Source organism: Hylobates moloch, unplaced genomic scaffold (genome assembly GCF_009828535.3).
Source record: "Hylobates moloch isolate HMO894 unplaced genomic scaffold, HMol_V3 SCAFFOLD_15, whole genome shotgun sequence".
Lineage (NCBI taxonomy): Eukaryota > Metazoa > Chordata > Mammalia > Primates > Hylobatidae > Hylobates > Hylobates moloch.
The window spans coordinates 22,969,954-22,991,907 of NW_026652290.1; the positions used below are offsets into that span (position 1 = coordinate 22,969,954).

Consider the following 21,954-nt stretch of genomic DNA (forward strand, 5'->3'; position numbering starts at 1 on the left):
GTTAAAAAGTCATGTAAATCAATAAAATTTAGGATATAGGTAATTCTTTAGGACAAATAACTAGTTTTAATCATCAAATAAATTGCAAGAGGGGAGAAAAAGAGATGAGTGGTGATTGAAAGACACTTAAAACACATTATCAACCAATGAGAGTATGAACCCTGTTTGGATTTTGACTCAAACAAACTAAAGGTCAGGGTGCAGGGAGGGGAGAGAATATCAGAGATGTTTGAACACTACCTGGATATTTGATAATATTAAGGAAATGCTGGTTTGAGGTGATGGATATGCTAATTACACTGATTTGATCATTATTGAATTGTATATATGTATTGAAATACCTTTCTGTATAATTATTACATGTCAATTTAAAATATAAATTTAAAAAATAATCAAAGGACAAATAGCAAGATAGTATTGGTGTGTGAGACCTACATAAAAAGGGAGTAACCTCATATTAATAAATGCAACCTCAGAGATAGAACCTGAACGTGTTTAAGTTTTCAGTAAGTATTGTTTGATAGGCTAGGGACTTACCCATTTTTCTGGCATTATTTCAATGGGAAGATGTCTCATGAGTTACAATAGATGATAACAGGTTGGATATGCTTCTGGTTCACCCTAATGCAGCTGAGAGAAGCTGGAAAGAGTGCCCCTGCGCTCTCTTAGAACTGGAAGGACAGCTAGTCATGCAGGAAGAAGGGCAGTTCTCCAGCTACTGCATATGCTGAACATACAGGGAGTGGAAGAATAGAAGATGGAAGGGCAAAAGAAGGGTAAGGAAAGGAAGAGATAAGAAAGAAAGGGGATAGGAGGAGAGGGAGAAGGAGGAGGGAAAGAAAAGGGGGCTGACCACTCATAATTATTGAATGGTTAATTCTAGGCATCATGCCAAGTATTTGACTTGTATTATCTCAATTTCCTTGACCATGAACAATTAGTGTGAGTAGAATGATCCCATTCATGGCAATCCAAGTGGAAGAGATTCTGCTTTCTTTCTTCAGCAGCAGTGGCAGCAAGAAGCATTATACATTTAGCAGGACTACCCAAGTTCTCACTGGATTATTTTAATGCCTTAATAAAGATTTCATGTTTTAAAAGATGAGGATAGTAAATTAACAATTGAATGGAATTACTAGCTAATTTTTTGGAGGATAAGGGGCCCTAACTCTGGATGGTAAAATACCACCAGAAAACACTCTACTCCAAAGGCAGAAGTAGTCCCAACTTTCCCAGGCCAGTCAATTTTAAAGTAGTCAGTAAAGGAGTAAGATAAACAACTGTCAAGATTTTGCTTGTAGTTTTCAGCTCTGAGCCCTATCCAGAGCAGTTCTTCCAACCTTTGCTTCCCTTGACTGAGCCCAAAAAGGACAGAAGTGGTGGCCTTTTCTCTCTCCATCCTGATACACAGTGGTTCAAACCAGTTTCCTCTTCAGTGCTCTTAATGAAGAGCACTGAATGTGGTTCAATGAAGTTTTCTCTTCATTACTGGGTTTTTCCTCTACTATGAAGCCATCAGTTCCATCCCTCCCATGATCTCTGACATTCAATCACGTTTTTTTTTTTTTTTGCATCGTCTCTGAGAATTCCTCAAATTCCTAATAGAGGCAGGGCAGGATTCGAACCTGTCCCCAGGGAAATGTCATTTTCCTTTTCTCCTTGGATATTCATTTGCCCCATCCTTTTAGCTTTCCACACATCCCTGTCTCTGTCCCACTCCGTCTAGAACTTTGTCATATTGGTTAAGATGATTATGGTTGCATAGATAGATAATTCACTTTCCAATGGTTGAATAATAGTTGTTTATTACTCCACATGGCAATAGGTCTAGAGGTGGATCCCACCAGCTAGACTGTGGAGCACAGTGGAGTCTCTTTCCATTTTCTGCTCTGCTATCTCACTTAGTCCTAGTGTTTGTTCATTGCAAGAATCAGGAAGGTTGTCTGTAGGCCAAAAAGGAGGGGCTCTTTCTTCTAGACATCACTTTCTTTTTTTTTTTTTTCTGGAAGTGAAATATTACTCTGAGGTTTCCAAGTAGATGTCCGTCCAGCTGCTCAGCCATGACCTGGCTTCATGGAAACTGGCAAAACCAGACCATGATGTTTTTAGCCTTTATCATGGCAGCAGACTGTCATCATGGATGAAGAAGGTAGGGAATGGCAATTGGGTAGACTGCCAGTAGCATCTACCACACTGGTATCTCTCTTATTGAATTTTCATTCTCGTTCATTCTCTAAGGAAGAGATTCTGCCCTCTTTCTTCAGCAGCAGTGGCAGCAAGAAGCATTATACATTCAGCGGGACTACCCACATTCTCACTGGATTATTTTAATGTCTTAATAAAAGTCAGTGTCATACTCAAATGTGTCCATCCCTGATGACAGTCAACTAACACTTTAAGATCAAGCCTGGGTGTCTTGACATTCTTACCTCAGGGTGATTTCTCTTTTCCTCCAGGGGATCCATGGAGAGGTGAATGGTCATCTTGCTTCTGGTCTTTGTACAAGGGTCATAGTCTGGGGACCAAGTCATTATTCCCAAAATGTTCCTTTATTTTGTCCCAGTGAGCCCGCTGGATAAACAGATAAAACTCAGAGAAGCCAGGACTCCCAGTGGGAATGCAAATGAATGTCCCTTCAGAGATGTTCATCAGATAATCAAAGTCTGATGTAGAATTAAATGGTCTCCTGACAGATGAGCCTTCAAATATGAATTGATACAGAATACCAGCAACATTTCAGCCACTGCTATTCACATGTTGTTAGACAGGCATGGCTTGTATGATAATAGTCACTGTAATGGGTATAAAATTCCCTGTACAACAAAGGTAAAAACATTTCACTTGCCTTTTTATTTTTTCTGTTCAAAATTGCATCTAATTCACTTGATGCTTCCTCTTACCAGGGAAGTTGGCTGTCAATTTCCACAGAGATTTTCTTACCATGCCAACCCATCTTGATTATGCAGTGGTCCAGGCGGCCCAATATTGGTCCAGAACTCTCAGGAATGGTGCTCTGATCTTCAGGCCACCTGATTTCCACTTACCTGCTCATTGTCTATGTCCACATGGTCCCTTGAATGCAGGCAGAATTGCTGCTTTATGCTGTGTTTGGTTATTGAAGTCTCTTCTGTGGATAGACCCACTGGTGGCCGTGACCCAGCCTCCTAAGGAGCCCTCAGTACCCATTCCCCTATGGAGTCTGCATGTCCAGCAACCTCCTTCAAGTACTTTCTTCTTTCCCCCCAACCCCATGAGATGATATTCTCCTCAGAGGGCCTTAGGAAACACTAGTCTGGACTCTGTTCTTTGTATGATGAGTGTAGGGGAAGGATATAAGAGTGGTGAGTTGTTTTCTCACTAACTCATCCTGTTATAGATAGGATACATTCCATATTGAAATGGAATAAAATTAGATTCTGGATTGTCCTGGTGATGAAGTAGCTACTTATAAAATATCAAATCATCACATGCTGTTGAGCATTTTGCTGGTGTGCTTAGCCAGTGCTTCCCTTTCACTTGCCTGCCTCCGTGCTCTTGCACATCGTGGATTGTGCTCCTGGGAGACCCTTTTCTTCCGCTCTGCATGTCAAATCCCACCCACCTAACTAGACACAGTGTATAGTCCACCTTCTTCATCAAGCCCTACGAAACTTCTCACACATTCCCTGAATTGAGGAAACACTTTCCTTTTGCTGTATCATTGGAAGACTTTGCTACACCTGTGTTATAGTATTCATCCTGTTCCACCTTTGGTTGTCATTATATATGTGGACGTTGTACCGATTGTATTAGTATGTAAATCCTTTGAGAGGAGGGCTATGTTTTCTTCTTTGTGATTCATCTTCAGTCCCTAGAAACTAACTGAATTGAACTGATACAAATTAGTTGTCCCCTGACCATAAATAGTATATAACGGGACACAAAATATATAGACATGGGTACATAAGTAAATTAATGATATGAGCAATGAAAAGAGATGTCCTGAACAGTCCAGAGTTGATTGCTAAGGACAATGACTGTTCTAACACCTTCTGATGGTAAGAGGGCAGACCATGGTGAGCTGAGGGCGTCAAGAAAAGCCACATAGCTGTCTTTACAACTTGAGATGGATGTTGTGTCATCATGAAAATTTTACTGAGTAGAAAGAAAAGGAGAGGACAGGGAAGGCATAGAAATAAAAAGAATGATAGAAATGACTTAAGCATCTTTTGGTTATTTTGGGTACGTCAGAAAGACTACCATCTTCCCCCCTCTTGTGATACCTTATTTTTTTCATCAGACTTTAAAACTTATAAACTGCTGTCACATATACTACTTTATATGATTCGTCTAGTGAGGTCCATAGACTGAATTTCATTCCATTGCAAATAACATTGTAAAGGAGATTCACTGTGTATAGTCAAAATGGACTCCATTGGTAACAGATATGCTTGGTACCAGAAGTAATGATGATGACGATGACACTGATGGTGACGATACTGATGATAGTAATGACACTTACTGAACACTCACTGTGTGCTCAACATGTGCAAAATGTTTTGCATATATTAGTACTAAACCTCCCAACACCTTGAAAGTCGAATTTTTAAGCCATCTCTAGATTAATAGGGATTGAGTCATTTGCTCTGCATCACACAGCTGTTGTTCGGTAGAACTGGGGCTCATATTGAAGTGTATTGTATTCCAAAGTCCAGTCATTTTTCATTCCCTAGAGCCCTAAAGGCTGACAGACATGACAAAGGGATGAGCACAAGTGTCATCTCATGATATGTGCTTAACTCACACCTTCGATAGGGTATGAATGTAATCTGCATTAACCAGCTCAAAGTTCAGCACCAGGTAAAGACATTGCATTTACTTAGTGCTTCATCTTATTTGCGAGTACATGTGGGCTTAGGCAATTACCTCCTTAGTTAATGACATAATTGCCTTTTCAAGATTTGATCTTGATACTCAAATCATCTCCCCGCTACCAACCCTATTTTTGTTGACACCTCAAAACCCATTTTTGGGCCTTTGTCCTTAGTTGCTGCCCAGGGTGTTCTGGTGATAGCATTCCAAATGAGGGACATTCACCTGAAAGTGAGGCAAACAGTTGAAACCCCATGGCCTCCTTAACACAGGAATTGAAAACCTCCAAGCGATCACCAGAAATTTATGTTTGTTGTTAGAAAATTGCTTTGGGAAATGATGTGGATCAGAGAAGTAAATTTTCTGTCAAGATTAACTTTAGTAGTGAGCAAAGCAGAATTTGGGGGGAGAAAAAAAAAGATCCCTAGATGTTTCATTACGTTTGTATTAACATTCTTTAATATTTACCACACTCGTACTTTTTGAGCCAAACTGTCAGTGAAGGATTGAACTCCGGAGAAGATTCAGGAATTTCTCTGGAGAGGATACCTTCAGTCTCATTTTACAAACAGAAGCTGTTTATTACAGATGTGCTTCAAACAGCTGGCAGTTGTTGAAAGAATTAAGGTGAAAAATAAAATTCCCAAAAACCCCACCACACACAAACCAGTAATCCACTGCCTCTGGACTGGCCCAGATTCTTCAGCCTGTTTCCAGAAATTGCTGTTATGCAGTCTGCACAGACGGTGGAGTGCTTGGACTAGGAAGGGAGGGGAGGAAGCTTGGCAGGGCACCAGCTTGGAGCTCGATTTTTCTTCTTTTTTATTCCCCCCACAAAGAGCTGGGCCTGGTAGAAAATAAAACAAAAACAGATCCTTTTCCTCTCTCACATCTGCTTTCATCCCAGTTCTTTGGGGTTGGTGGCCCTGGATAAACCAGTGGAGCTCAGCAGGCTGCTTGCTGCTGAATGTGTTGCTGGATTTTGCTGCAGTTCAGTGCTGCTTGGCTGTGAGGTCCAAGAACACTGTTTCTCATGGGCCGACAGATATGGGACCACAGTAGTAGCCTTTGTGTGAGGGTTCAGAAAAACAATGCGTGCACTTTTAAGATGGGAGTAATATGATGCGATAAATGGTTAATTAAGCCGAGATGACTTCTTTCCCACCTTCTTCCAGAAGTCTCCATTTAAGCTCTTAGAAGATCTAGCAGGTATATGCTGCGGATGAGAGGTCTGCTCAGAGAAGGAGGACTGGGGACTGAATCTGTTGACAGAACTGGGAAGAACCATCATATTAAAATAAATAAATAAAATGCAGTCACCTGAGGCAAGTGTCAAAGCATCTGTAGTGGCTAAGGGATCTTTGTAACTTCCCTCTTAACATTCCAGTTGCCATTGACTAACAGAGAGGGTGCTGTTCTTCATCCTGTTTGCTAATTATCCTGCAATATTACTTGCCCTACTAATCTCTACCGCAGTTCTCTCCTCTTTAATTTTTATATAACCGATTTAGTATTCTCATTAAATAAACCTCTTAAATCCTATTCTTAGCTTCTGCTTCTAGGAACCAGTTGCTCCTAATGCCATCCACATTTCCCCTGAGGCTATTTTTATAAACATAACATGTCACTGTACTGTGGTGATGGGGCAGGGGTGGGACTAATGCTGATTGAGAATGTACTATTGGCCAGCAATTTGGCCAACTCAACGCACCTACTCTCTGATAATCTTCCTAAAAACCAGCAAGGCAGCCACTGATATGACCATTTTACAGGTGTGGACACCCAGGTTCACAGAGTCACACTAGTGACTGCCTAAGGCCACTTAGCCCACTGGAGTCAGACTGTGTTATATGGTAGGGAAAAAAGTCAACTGACAGGAGGGACTTCTTCCTAATAAGAAGCCAACAGTGTACTTGCCTCCCTGCTCCCTGCTACGGATGATGGAGTAATGAAGGACTTAATTCACAGCAGTGACCAAGAGCAGGAATTTAAATCCCTATGGAGGACAGTTTGAAGGATACGGCCCTCAAAAGTCACGGTGTGTGAGGGGCCAACCACAGAGCTCGCATGCTCATCACTCTCCTCCCACTGCCTTAAATCTTTGCGTAGGACCTCACAGTTTTTGAAGTTCTGTCACTCACGTGATCTCATTTGATCCTTACCAGATCCTTGTGAAGCAGGCTGAGCAAGGATTGTTTTCTGAATTTTATAGACAAGGGAATTGAGGTCTAGAAAAGTGCTGATTTATCTAAGCCAGCAAATGGCAGAAGCTCTGTCTAATTAATTCCATGCCAGATAGTTTGTTAGTACATCATGAAGCCTCCAAATAAAGACAACTCTGGGTTGTGTTGAGTGCAGAAGGAGCTGATAAGACAAAGTCCCTCACAAGAACCTGTCCAAATAGTCTCAGTCCTGGTTTTGAATACTGAAGTACCCAAACTTCCTTGACCTTCTCATTTCTTCCCCAGTGATTACCATAGGTAAGAAAAAAACAGCAAAAAGTAAAAGCATCATGGGAACCTCACCATGGTGAGGTTGGTGAGGTTCCTGTGATGCTTTTACTTTTTTCTGTTTTCTTTCTCCCACATGGTAATCATTATCTAGCTCAGTTTTTTCATTCTCCCACCGCCCCCCTTGAAAATACTATTTAGATATTTTTTTCCTAATTACTCCCCCTCCCTGAAATCTTAATACCACAGATATGTTGTATATCTTTTTATGTACTATATGTATATCTGTGCTTTACCCCAAAAATCAGTACAATTTATTTCACCCACATAAGAAACAATGTTTGCTCCCTCAGTGCCATTTTGCTCTTGTTGTGAATGCCTGGTGTAGCTCATAACTATGAATTCAGTAAAAAGAAAAGGAAGGAAGGATGGAGGGAGGGAAAGAAAAAATGAAGGGAGAGTAGAAAACAAACAAACAATAAAACAAACCAGCAATGACATAAAACACTAAACTGACGATGTCCTCAATTTCCCAACAGCTCTAGCATTCCCTGCTAGTATACATTCAAGTATTGAGGTTTCACTATGGCCAAAGCATTGCCAATATTTCTGTCCAAAGCTGGGACACAGCATGCTTTAATCATTCTGTGAGTGAATCCCAAAGAACAAGATGTGGCTTGAAACACGTTCAACTTTTGTTATCTCAATTCCCTAGTTGCAAAAGACAATGTTCCCTCTGACCAAACATAGTTTTTCCTTATGGGATTTAGTAGATCTCTAAAGACAACTGGAGTCTTTCCCTTGGGGGAAGTTCATCGCTTTGCCTGTTGATAAGTGATAGCAAAGGGGAATGCATGGAAAGTTACTCTTACCTTTATTTTCTCCTCCTTAACTTCATACCCTGCCTAATAAATTGGAGAACTAGAAGGAAAGCCAGAATTCACCACTACAGACATAAGAAAGAAAGGCCTGGACAGGTGGAACCGACTTGCTCAAGGGCCAGGAGCAAATTAGTGTCAAAGCTGGGACATGGAGTTTGCCTCTTGATACAAGACTTCCTCTGCCAGAAGAAAGGGTCAACCTTCGATGTGTGCTTCATCATTTGTTAAATTTCCTTGAGCAGCATCCAACTATGGCTGTGAGTACACACACAAAAAAGCTTCTTTAAGTAAACAACAGCAAATCTGCTTCAGCTGAAGATGTATGCTTAGTGTCCCGGGGGCCAGTATGATTTAATATGGCCAATATTAAATAAGAGTTTGGGGCCGGGCGCGGTGGCTCACGCTTGTAATCCCAGCACTTTGGGAGGCCGAGGCGGGCGCATCATGAGGTCAGGAGATCGAGACCACAGTGAAACCCCGTCTCTACTAAAAATACAAAAAATTAGCCGGGCGTGGTGGCGGGCGCCTGTAGTCCCAGCTACTCGGAGAGGCTGAGGCAGGAGAATGGCGTGAACCCGGGAGGCGGAGCTTGCAGTGAGCCGAGATTGCGCCACTGCACTCCAGCCTGGGTGACAGAGCGAGACTCCGTCTAAAAAAAAAAAAAAAAAAAAAGAGTTTGGGAGTTGGATAACAGTTGCAAGCTGGGTAGCAGCTTTTCACCTCCAGGAATTGACTACAGATAGCAAACAGCTCAGATGTGGAAATGAGTTTTGCCACATCACCAGAAGGCCCATGTAGCTGGCCGCTAGCCTTCAGCTCCTATGAACACTGGAAGATATGTGTGCACGAATGTGTGTGCACGTGGCCATGTGTATTCCAGGATCAGGTTCACCAGGACTGCCAGACCACAGTGGTAAAGGCAAGCCACTAAAGAACCAGAACAAAGTCAGTGAGTGGTGTATGGGCTAAGGCCTGGCCGGTTAGAAAGCTGGGAAGGAAGCCATGTGTAGTCTTTGCAACTCCAGACTTCACTGCCTCCATATCCCTCTTTTAGGCCCAGTGCTTTCAGGAATTCAGGTTTTTGAGTCTCATCCTATCACAGAAGAAAATGGTGACAGCCTAGCTTTGCAGGATGACAATCCTGGTTACACCCTGGTTCAACCCCTTCCTGGCTATGTGACCTTGTTCTGTTTATCTTTTATTTAGAAAACACTTATCTAGTACTTGCCATATCCCAGACACCATTCTAAGCACTTTATAAGGAATAACTCTTTCATTCTCAATAACAATGGGCTTAATTCTCATAACAACTCTATGTCCATTTTATAGATGAAGGAACTGAGGATCAGAAAGGTTAAATGCCTTGCCAAAGTCACTCAGCCAGAATTTGAACCCAAGGAATGTGTCTCCCTTGACACATCCTACCATGGTAAGTGACCTTGGGCAAGTTGTTGACCCCCCCAACCTCAGTTTACCTGTTTGTAAAGGGAGGATGCTAATACTACTCTGAACAAGGAGGGATGAAGGGTTTTTGCAGGGCTTAAATGAGAAAATCTTAAGGATTTAGCAGGTTCCAGGCACCTAGCAAGTAAAATATATGATTAACACTCCTATAGGTGGAGGTCACATTTCATAAATGGATCAGAAAGAAGTGGAGGCCTCTTCTGCATACTCTCATGGTGAGTCTGATAGGCTTATGCCAGCACAGTCCTCTTGAGAATGCCTCACCTTCACAGGTGCAATCATTTATAAGTTAAATGGTTCTATTGTTCACTCCACAAATGTTGACTTAAGCTATGAACAAGAAATGTTGTGCTACTTTGATTGAATGAGTTGAACAATATAATCAGAAGTTAAAAGCATCTGAGTGATGTGTTATCTTTAGTGGCATTTCAGTTATAATGTAGTTTCTCCTTTTCTTTCCTACAGCATGTTTGCTCTTTTTTTTGTACCTTTATGATTTTTGAAGTAATATGCAAAAAAGATCAATGTGAAACACTCAAATAAAAAATGGCCCAGACAGCAAAGGAGTGCTGCTGCATTCTGAGAAGTCCCATTATTTTTAGAATAAAAATTTAAAAAAATAAACACAGTCTCAGTTGCAGGGAAATATAGATTTCACCATAAATGCAATCACTATGGAACAGAGACAGTGAGGCAAAATAACAGAGTGAGTGGTTGTTCTGCAGCTGAGGGACAAATGACAGAATTGCCTTGGCCAGCTGAAGACAGATTGTTGCATTGTTCCATTAATTGTGTGTAACTTGGCTTTTCCAGACCTTTCTGTGGCAGACTAATCCAGCTCTGCGTGCTGCTGAGCCATCTCACTTTTACTGAAGGCTGCCTACAATATCTCTGAGATAGACAGCCCTGCTACACATGGTTTGCAATACTGAGAGTTCTTCACTGAGGATAAATATACTGATGGTGAACACCTAAAAATATGTGATTTTTAAACAGGACTTTGGTTTAAGGAGGTAAAATATGACAGAAGTTCCAATCTTTATCCTGGCTTTACTTTAAGCCCCATAAACTGTTGACTAATCTGCTCTTGTAAGTGAGCATTCACTTGTGTTGTTTCATTTAAGGGGAACAAGGTCGGACATCCCTGCCAAATGTATGCTACCCGTCTGTTTAAGTGCCTGAAATTCCAGCATTAGAGTGATTTCCTTTGGTTATTTCCCCCAAAGACCTTTGTTTAAGTTGCAAAAATCCCTGGAGTAGAATTATCACCACTCTACCGATCAGTGTCCTACTAGGATTTAGTGTTTACATTCTTGGAAGAACTGGTGGCAAATCTGTGGATGCAGTGGACTGAGTGGAAAGGGAATATTTTGGTGTTGGGGTATTTGGAAAGAATTGATGCCTATTTGGCTGTCTCCTGGGTGTCATGGAGTCTCCTATGGCAAAGAAAAGAGTGTCAGGCTTGGTATTGGGGTGGAGACACAAAAGGACAGTGGTGAAACTATGATGTCAAACTTTGTAACTGCAGGACTTCAGTTGGAGGAGGTGTAGGAGCCTGTGTGCAATGGGTTTTCCAGGAATCCTCCTAAAGGAGTTATTGATTTGTATATTTTGAGCAGGACTAGCTTTACCTCATAATGACACAACCAGTCAGAGAAGGAAAGGAAGGTGGTAGAGGGTGAAGGACCCAGAATTTAGAAGAGACATTTCTCAGTGCCAGCCCAGCAGTAACAATGACCTTGGGCAAGCTACTGAACCTTTTCAGATTTGAGTCTTCTTGTCTTAAAAATGGGACAAGTTTATGTCTGCCTTGTGAAATTATTGAGAGAATAAAAACAAATATAAGAATAATTCTAAACAGCACTTTGTAAACTACAGAGTGCTCAGAGACTAATTCTAAGTACACCGATACTTGCACGTCTTTCTTCTATCAGTGCTGCCAGATGGAGTCAATGGCAGGGAGGTGGAAAGGTGACTCCCTTCTCCCTGCCATGGAGCCCACGTAACCTGACCCCATGGAACCCTGACCCCATGGAGCCCAGGCACCAGCCAACCATGTATTTTTAAAGAGCTGCAGTCAGACTTTTGGATCTTGTAGATTGCTGAGCTGTCCATGCTGTGAGTAGGCGACCCTCTAGCTCAGTGCTTCTCAGCCTTGGCTGAACTTTGGAATCACCTGGGAAGCTTAAAAATAATAATAATTCTCCTCACCAAGGCCACACCCCAGACCAGTTAACTCACAATCTCTTGAGGGTGGGGTCAAGGAGTCAGTATTTATTGAGGCTCCCAAGAGGTTCCAGTGTGCAGCCAGGGTTGACAAGCACTCTCCTAGCTGAGCAATAGAGAAATAAGATGCAGCTAGAGAATGAATTCTTTCTTCTCCTAACATGAGGGAAAATAACTTTGCAACATTACACTGAGAACAGACAAATAGCTAACCTGGTGGACCAGAGTAAAGAAATGATTGAAAAGGATTGAGGAGTCAGTGTAATCACAGCTACTTATGACAACTTGAGTGGCATAAAACACAGATCTTGAAACTCTCTCCTCTTCCTCTCTTTTTTCTTTTTTCTTTCTGTTTTGTTTTGTTCTCTCTTCTCCTCTCATCTCCTTCCCCCACCTTGCCTTTTTTCTTCTCAATCTCTCATTCTCTCTCTTTCCCTCCCATCCCATACCCCATTTTACGAGAAAGGTCTCTCAACTCCTAATATCCATTGTGGCCACTTACAATGTAGTATGTTATTTTGAGAGTCTTGACTGAACAAATTTTTTTTTTTTTTTTTTTTTTTGTGGGTAGGGGGCTACTTCACAGCACATCCCTGTGTCTCACGTCTCATGTGCAGGTGAGTGTGTGTGTCCTCTCTAGGATTCCCTTTCAACTCTTCCTGCACATTCTAAAAAACTGATTCTCCCACCCACACATGCCTGAGCTTTGAGCTTTCTCATCTTCTCCTCTGTTTTCCACCATGTCCACCTACCTCTCTGAAGCCCCTGACTCCCAGTGAATTTTTTTAACCTATATCTGCTCATTCATATTCAGGCAAGCCTGATGAATCAGAATGTCTGGAGGAATAGGAATTCAGGGGAATTTTAATTTTCTGGTTAAGTGACACTCTCTTGAAAACAACTTTTGTTTCAAGTTTTATTGTGGGGAAAAAATGGCAAAATAGAAGCCCCAAACTGGAAAGGTTCTTAGGGAATACCTAGAAGAATCCTTCTAAAAGTAGACACAGAGACCAATTGCAGTAGGATGATTCCCAGATGATCCCAGGCATGTAAATGACAGTACTGTGTCTAAAGATGATGACTCCTGACTTCTAGACCCTAGTTCTTCCAGAGCACTTACTTGACCTGCCCTACAGAAATGTTATGATTAACCAGAACCAAATGCGGATTATGTTCTTTTAAGTGAATTCTGTAGTTCCTTATAATTTCATCTGCCCATGAACCTCACTCATCTGTGTTGCCTGTCTGTCCCCAGATGGATTTCAGTTTGCAATTCTTGTATCTCTAGACTATCCTGTTTCTAAGGACTGAGATCATTTCCCTAAATATGTCCACCCGACTCACCAGACTGAGCACATTGATTTTTTTCTAGCTTTTTTTTTTTAGTTTTTTAAAATTATTGCAAGTACATAGTACATGCATAAATTTATGGGGTACATGAGATATTTTGATAGAGGCATGCAATGTGTAATAATTGCATCATGGAAAATGAGGTATCTATCACCTCAAGCATTTATTTTTTAGCACACTGATTTTTAAAATAGAGGTTCATCACCACCTCACATACATTACAGTCTTGGTTGGGGAAGAAGGCACAGGCTGGTGAATTGGATTTGTTCAGACTGCAGAACCCCTCCTGGAAGGAATATCAAGTTTCTCATTTTCCTTCTTGTTAATTAAATCTCCACTGTTAAGTTGATTTTTTTTTTCCTGTTTCCTAAATGAGGTATTGCTAAAGAAAAAGTGGGTCAATTGAGGGTTCTGACTAGTTTTGTCCTAGTTAATTTAAGTTTTGCCATATGTTCTTTGAGAAGCATGTGTTAAAGGCCCTTTTGCTGATTATCAACGAACCTAAGGGCTTTTAATTTAGATTTCCAGTTACCTGGCAAGAGAAAGACCTAAAGGGAATAAGTCTAGGTAAATCTAAAGCTAACTCAGAAGTAAGACCACTCCATGCAAAGCTGAAGCACAGCATGATGCTTTAGATAGCACCATTACTTTCTGTCGTGGAGCAGGGTTTTTCAACTTCAGCACTCTTGACGTTTTAGGTCAAATAATTATTCGATGTGGGGGATGTCCTTTGCTTGTAGGATGTTTCACAGTATCCAGACATCTACCCACGGGATACCAGTAACACCATCTCACCCATTCATAAAAATTTAAAATATCTCCAGGCACAAACAAGTAAATGTCCACTGGGTGGCAAATTTGCCCCTGGTTGAGAACCACTACCATAGACACATGATCCATTTAATCACTAAGGAAGAAATGCAGATGAATCCCTAACAATAACATATGGATGTCTATACTTTACTCTGAGTCTAAAATCCTATTTTAAGGGGTTGGACTGAATGTACTGGCCATTTCTTCTCCTGGAACCCTGGAGAAGTCTCCTCTATTGGCAGAGTCCTGCATTGCCCAATTACCAGTGACCAGAGCAAACAAGTCATGGTCAGAATTCCTGGATTTGAGCATTGCGCCCATGGCATTCAACAAGAATGTGTTGAGCATGTATCCTGTTCCCAGTCTAGTTCTAGGCTCTTTGTTAGGTATAGGAGTGGAGGGGCAACCATTCAAGGAATAAAGAAACAGGGTGTAGTGAAAAGGCTACCAAGTCAATTAGCACATCACAGTGCTTCCAATCACTAGCTGGGTGACTTTGCACAATGTACCTGACCTCCGTAAGCCTCAGGTTCTTCATGTGAAGATAAGGTTGCTAGCACCTCCCTCACTTATTGTGATCTTGATAAAGGCACCATACCAGTGACCGCTCAGTAAATTGTATTTCTCCATCTCATTTATATCTTTGTCTAAACTGTAAGAATGCAATTGCCAGGCCCTTCACTTTCAGTTAAAAAAAGCAAAGGTCTTCAGAAATTGTGTCCAGTTGAGCAAGGCCAGGAGATGGTGCCCAATCAGAAGTAAGAATTTTGCCTCCTGAATCCCAGAAAAGAAAAAAAAAATCAGAGTAGAGCATTATTTAATGGAAAAATATGTTTCTTAACCCTGAGGTGGAAAATACTCTCAAAAAATATATTCCCATTTGCTGGCTCTTCCCACTAGACAGCAGGTTACACTCTGCTGTGGCATAAGGAGCCCAGAAGTTCCCCAGCCTGCAAAGCATCTACCTACTCATTAACTAATGCCTGAAAATACCATCAGCCATATCAGTCCTTTATATCTTAACTGTCACTGATTTTATCAGATCTTTTCCTGAATAAAAGTTTGATTATGAAGAAGAAAGTATTGAATAAAAGTTTGATTATGAAGAAGAAAGTATTAGGGTAATTAGTGCTAGAAGGTAGTTACATAATGGTCACCTGCCTGTGTGTGTGTGTATATATATATATATATATATATATACACACACACACACACACACACATATGTGTGTGCATGTTTGTGTGTATGCTGTTATATATACAGAGATAGATTGAGAGGTAGGAGTGTGTGTATATATTTCAGGAGTGCATTTAATGGTCATATTCTAGCTAATTCCTTTTTTTTGACATTCTAAACCTATCTCAAAACATATTTCAGAAGCGCATTTAATGGTCATATGCTAGCTAATTCCTTTTTATTTGACATTCTGTCAATGGCAGACCCAAATCAGCCAACATCACCACTCATCTAGAGGAGATAATTTATGTTTATTTTGACTACCCTGAAACATTATGACACTCTTGCTCCAAAACAGATATAATTTCTGGTTATTTGATAATTTTCTCTGTGATGATGTTCCTTCTACCATCTCATGTGATCCATCAATGCCCTGTTCTACTGGGTCATGTCAGATAGACTAGGCATCAAACTTGCTGACAAGCCAACTAAAATAAACTGGAAACACAAGTGGCCCCTAATCCTGCCAGAGATCTGTGTGTACTTGCTTGGAAAACTTGGGAGGAATAACAAGTGGCATTTGCCCCTCTGATTACTTACACTTACTCATAAATGTGTTGTTGATGCTAAATCATACCAAATGTCTGCCTTCTTGAAGGCAGAGAGAAAAGGTAGGGAACTCATACTTTGATGAGTTCAGAAGAATATTTTTAAATGGTTGAGAAAACTATTTCCTTTTACTGGAATAACCTTTTCTTTGCGACGGCAACTTTGTAGTCTTGGGAGTATGGGCTGCATTGTGGGTAGGTGGTCTCAACTATTAATATCAGGGCTAAGATCTGAGCATCAGGGACTGCCTATTTTTTTTCTGAGTGCAGCAAAGGACAGGTCTCATTTAACCTGCTTCCTCTGGTCCAACCTAAAAAACTACTAGGGCTAAGACTGGTGTGAGCGTGTCATTTGTCATGTGAAAAGACATTTTTTCTGTATAAATATTCGAAAAACCTCAATACCACTGCTGAACTTTAATCAGCTGGGAAGGTACTGCAAATGGAGGGTCAATCCATCACAGTGCCCAGGACGAGACGTGAATTGTGGCCTTAAGTTCTTTTCAGGTAGCACAGGATAATGAGCTTAGCACCCTCTGTGGGAAGAATAAAAAACAGGTGCTACACCTTTAAAAATTAGATTCTCTTTTAAATGCTTAGGAGTTTGCTTAGAGGGGTCAGAGCAAGTTTCTTGAAGCTTAAAGATTAATTAGTTTGAGAAAGAAAAGATTTCAAGTGTTACAAAACCTTAGTTAAAACTACCACTTTCCCTTATTCCTGCCGTTTTCCCCCACCTCCCCCCACCAATCTCCAGAGCTAGAGGCACACGGGCGTGAAATGATGTGAGCTAAATTCCTGTTTGTGTAGACAACATTTGCTTGCCTACAAAGACACACAACGTGGAAACATACAGACACACACACAAAGTAAGAACATAGCTTTCTATGGTCATCATTTGCTCTTAAGCTCCCAGATTGCAGATTCCTCTTTCCAATGGTTCTTCATGAAATGTGTATGGACTTAAGATCTTCTACATACATGATGTTTAATCATGGGCAGGGTGGGGGGAGTAGCATAAAACAAAGCACGATTATTCTCTCTCTTTCTTATGGCCACCTTGAAACAAGAAGAGTGAAAGATAAAAATGTCTTGGGGATAGGAGATAAACTACAGTTTCCAATATTCAGATTTCTAGAGGGTAGGAGGGGACTTGTGGTTCTGATGCTTGCCAGAAAGGTTTTGCTTCTGAAAGCTTTCCCTATAAGCACACCCACACAGCTCTTTAATGCACCAAGCCAGAGCAGCTTTGGGCACTGGATTCCTGTAGCCTTCCTATGAGATGGTTAAGTTCACAGAATCCAAAGAGCCCTCCTTCAGTTGCTACAATCTTTTTTTTTCTAAAAAAGGTATGCCGTCTTCTAGAGGAGGTCGCTTTAGTAGGGTTTTAGGTAAGGCACATCCCTGAGAGAATCTTTTTCCTGCTACCCCTGCTCTCAGAGTGGTATGCTATTTAGAAAGGCAAACACAAATGATTATGCTTAAATTCAAAACCCCCTCCTCAAAGTTATCAAACAAAGCACCTCTCTTCTAGAACGCTAACAGTCTGAATGGGTGTCGTGTGCATGAGGTGTGTCATAATGTCACGTTTTAATTATAAATAAAGCAAGATGAAGTTTCCTGGCCAGGAAAAATGAGCTGGGGTGTTGGGGCGGGGGGCGGTGTGTGTAAGAAGCTGTCTCCCAGGGCTTAACATCTTGAAAGACATTTGCAAAATATTTTTCTTGAAAGAGACTCTTAGAAATACTATTTTTAGGCATACTGGTTTCTCCATAGGTAGAAGAGAAACCTACCACCAACCCTTAGCTTAAGGAAACCTTCTGGTGATACCATTCTGCATTTCAAAAAGCTGGTTTTGCCTCCTAAGATTGGAAGCTGGAGACATTTGCATTTTGGGGGATGGTAGTGTGTGGTTCCCCATCCCCCCATCCCTCTTCCTGCTATTTGGACTTCTCTCTCTCAAAAAAAAGGAAAAATAAAAACAGAAAGATGCAACTCTTTAGTGTCAGTTAGGGAAGAGAAAGACTTACGGACGTGGGCTACATTGGTTCAGCATCTGTCATCCATGACAGTTTATTTCAATCATACATTTGCTTAAATTGTCATCTGATGAAGGAGCCCTCCGTCCAATGCACACAGCCTGCCCCTTCCCTTCTCCGCACCCACCAACTGCCACTACCACCACCTCCTCACTTTAGTTCAATAGAAACTGAAATCTCAATGATGGACCTGGAAACCTATGAGGGGTGAGAAGGAGCAATCATCAATCTCAACACAGAAAAAAGAAATAGGGAAAGCAAGCATTACACAAAAGGGCAATCTGAGAAGAGGCAGCTTTTCTGTCCTAGGTTAACAAATTATTCCCATCTCAGAAATATGCAAACACAGGATCAAATGATTATCTTCTCCCACTCTCCCCACCCCATCACTGCTCTGTCACCTCTGCCCCTAAAGTCTCTTGCTACAAGTCATTACCCTGCAGGCATTCATCCTGAGGTAGGTTTTTCTCCTCATTCCCCATAGAAACTAGGAATGTGCTGTCACTGTTTGGGAGCCTAAGCTTGCTGCAGTCTTAGCAATGTGCTCCAGAAGCACAGCTTTCAGCCCTGAACATCGGGATTCTGCCTCCTTCCCCTCAGCCAGACCAAAGAGAGCAGTGAGCTGAGGGGTTCCCTTTAACAGGGGGTACAAGAAGGGCACAAATGCTACGAAGTCTGGTGAATCAAAGACTCAGGAGAATTAAGAACAGGTGGCATTTGGGGATGAGATTTTGAGTTGATTTGAAAGATGGTTACATTAAGTGCAAAAATGTTTCATGTTCCTAGGAGAAACTGTCTGGCATTGCCTTTTAAAAACCATTTGCAATGCTCTCTGCTTTAAAGGCTGAGTAAGGGTGCCCAGTCCTCAGTCCACCTCTCAGTTGCCTGAAGGTGGTTAGATTGCACTGTCCCTGCCCCAGTAATAGAAAGGGTCTTGCTGTTTTTCTTTTTCTAGTCCTTACACATGTGGAGTAAATTAACCCAAATCATTAATCTGATCAGCTTTCTTTGCCCTTCTTTAGAATTTCAAATTGAATCTGACTACGTTGCTCCTGGATTTTCCTTCTGGCCCCTGGACAACTCCCCTCCCCACCCACCAAGGACATTTTAACTGTTGCTTTTCTTGTAACACAGTTAACAATTCATTTAGGTTACACCAGTCTGTAAAAACTGTAAATGCTATTTTATTTTAAACATTTTAGTTTACAAAAAAAAAAAAAATCAATGATTGGTACCTTTTTTACACTCTCAGATTCCTGAATATGGACAGATCTTCAAAGGGAGGAAGGAGTTCTCATATGAAATTTAAGATAGACTGTCCTGAAGATTGTGGGGTGGGTTTTTGTTGTGTTTTAATTCGTTTTTGTTTTTAAGACACAATAAAGCTAAAATGTCAAGTCTCTGGGAGAGATCCCCTTAAAGTTTCAGTCAAGGAGCATATCAGAGCACAGACAAGGAGACCCCAGCCTGGTGCCCGCCGGCCCATCCCGGCTGCCCAGGCGTATTTGGTAGCGCATGGGTTGAGAGCCACTGGGACAATCACACCTCGCATTCCCTCGCGGGCTGCTGGTGGCAGGTACACGAGCCATACTCGTTGATGATCACCAGGGCTCCCTCAATGTGGTTCGGTTTGTAATCAACGTAGTATTCCTGGGCAGACATGGCAGCCATCTGATGCATGGTCTGTTTCTGCTTTTGCTTCCTGCGCTGCGTGACAAAGCACTGTCTGAGCTGCCTGAGGCTGGCTGGGAAACACTTCCAGGACACGTAGAGCACCAGGACCACGATGAGGAAGGAGAAGATGAGGGCCATGGTGCCCGTGACCACCTTGTGAATCTGCACGGCGTTCTCGGCGTGCTCGCCGCCTGGAAGAGCCACGGTGGCAGGCTCGAATGTGCCGTCGTGCTGCCCCTCCCCGCCGTCCGCGAGCGTGGTGGCCGAGCTGGCAGGGGGCCCCAGATCACTGCGGTTGGTGACGGCCGAGAGCAGGTGGCCGCTGGTGGGCTCGGCCCCATCCTCGCACAGGTGGAAGGCGTACACGGCGTCCAGGACGTCCTCGCCCTGTGCGTACTCCGGGCTGGCGCACTGCAAGTTGCCATCGTAGCGCCCCTGGAAGTTGCTGAGCCACGAGGCTAGGGCACACACGTTGCGCCCGCAGTCCCACAGGTTCCCGGCCAGGGTGATGCTTGTCAGGGACTTCCAAGAGTTGAGGATCCGGGGCTCGATGTAGGTGAGGCGGTTGGAGTCCAGCTGCAGGGACTGCAGGTGCGGCACGGTCTCGAACACATGGGGCTCCATGTACTCGATCTCGTTGCCCGACAAGTCCATTTTCTCCAGATTCCAAACCCAGTCAAGCGAGCTGACCACAATGGCCACCTTGTTCCTCCGCAGGCAGAGCGAGTGCAGGGAGATGAGGCGCGGGAAGTGGGCGAAGTTCACCTTCACCAAGTCGTTGTGCTCGAGGTGCAGCTCGGTGAGCTTAAACAAGCCGGCGAAAGAGTTGCGCGCCAGACTCTTGAGCTGATTGTATCCGATGTCGAGAAACTTGAGGCTGCGGCAGTCCTGGAAGATGCGCACGGGCACAAACTGGATGGCGTTGGCCCGCATATGCAGCGTGGTGAGCTTCCGCAGCCCGTGGAAGAGGTCGGGCGCGAGCGCCTGCAGCTTGTTGTACGAGAGGTCCACGCTGCGCAGGTTGGGCATGGGCCGGAAGGTGGTGTTGGGCAGTTGGGTGATCTGGTTGGAACTCAGCGTGAGTTCCTTAACTCGGCGCAGTTTCTGAAAGGCGTCCCCCTGCACCGAGCAGATGTGATTGTGATCCAGATAGAGCCACGTGAGCTGCATTAACCCCGTGAACTGGCCGGCGCGCAGCTCCGAGAGGCTGTTGTAGCGCAGGGACAAGCCCAGCAGGCCGGACAGGTTGTGGGGCGCCTCGGTGAGGTTGAGCGCCTCGCAGTACAGCAGCCGCCCCTCGCACCGGCACAGCTGCGGGCACCCGCTGGGGGCGGCGGGCAGCATCTGAAAGCAGGCCCCCAGCAGACACAAGACCACCCCCGAGGGCCTCCTCAGCAGCCAGTATAGACAGAGACCGAGCAGCAGGAAATCCATTAGCGAGAATCTTTCCAGAGAGACTGGAGAATGTCCATTGGAAGCGCTCGGTCAGAAATCTACATCATATTTTATTCCGAGGGAGGGGAAGCGGGGGAGGGGGAGAAAAGGGCAAAAAATCAAATAAATACATAGAAATAAAGAAGGACCCCCCCTCCCCAAAAACCACACGTTCACCTCTAAGCATGCAGAAAGCTGGGCAGCATAGAAAGTTCACAGCCACGGAAAGATCAAAGAGATGGTGATTTGGTCCATGTTAGATGCTGCAGCAAAGAAAAGGGAGGAAAAAAAAAATCTTCGGGAAAGAATTTAATTAAAAAGTGTCTTACCCACCCTTTTCCAGAGAGTGACAACCTCCATTCAGCTGCTCCCTTTGTGTGCAGGCTAATTATATGCAGGGCGAGAGAAGACCCCTCTGTGTTTCCGAGGCAGCCCCGGTCCGCGGCCGGCGGATCTGGCAGGCGCACAATGTCTCACTTTGCTGCTCGGCTCGGGGCTGCAAGGGCGGCCGGCGAGGCGGGGAGGCGACTTCTAGGACCCGCAAGTTTCCCAACTACGTGCCGGAGCCCGAGCTTCGCCTTCCTGCCGCCTTCCTTTCCCTCTGCAGTTCGGACTGTGACGTTGTGGGGGAAAAAAACTCCAAACTCGGGGCTCGCGACTCCCCAGGATTTGACAGTCTGGTTAATGTCCGTCATTGGAAACGACCACTGACCGGCGCCACCTTTTACTCCGCGGAGACAGCCTGCCATTCGCGCCCCGGGCAGCTGCAGAGAGCGGGCTCACTCATGCTTTGCGGGCGGCAGGCGGCGGGCGGCGGGCGGTGGGGAGGTGCGGGCGGCGGCGCGGGGAGCGGCGAGCGGCGCCCGGGCTCCTTCCCTCCACCAGGCAATGTGCGGCGCGAGCTTGCACAGGCACCTACTGCTCACTGAGTGTCGTAAGCTGCTCACGATTGTGCGTCTTCCCCGAGCACCTCAGACATGGGCAGATTTAA

General features: G+C 43.6%; 2 protein-coding genes across 16 annotated transcripts in view; one reads left to right on the forward strand and one right to left on the reverse strand.

Annotated features, from left to right (window-relative positions):
* Positions 1 to 21,954, forward strand: part of CTNNA2 (catenin alpha 2) — a 1,201,677-nt gene that overhangs the window by 833,607 nt on the left and 346,116 nt on the right. The window lies entirely within an intron of this gene.
* Positions 5,180 to 21,898, reverse strand: LRRTM1 (leucine rich repeat transmembrane neuronal 1). The gene is made up of 3 exons (XM_058429044.1): positions 21,297 to 21,898; positions 19,091 to 21,022; positions 5,180 to 6,125 (listed from the first exon to the last, which is right to left on the reverse strand). Exon 2 carries the CDS (start codon positions 20,961 to 20,963, stop codon positions 19,395 to 19,397), a length of 1,569 nt encoding a protein of 522 aa, XP_058285027.1. The 5' UTR covers positions 20,964 to 21,022; positions 21,297 to 21,898; the 3' UTR covers positions 5,180 to 6,125; positions 19,091 to 19,394.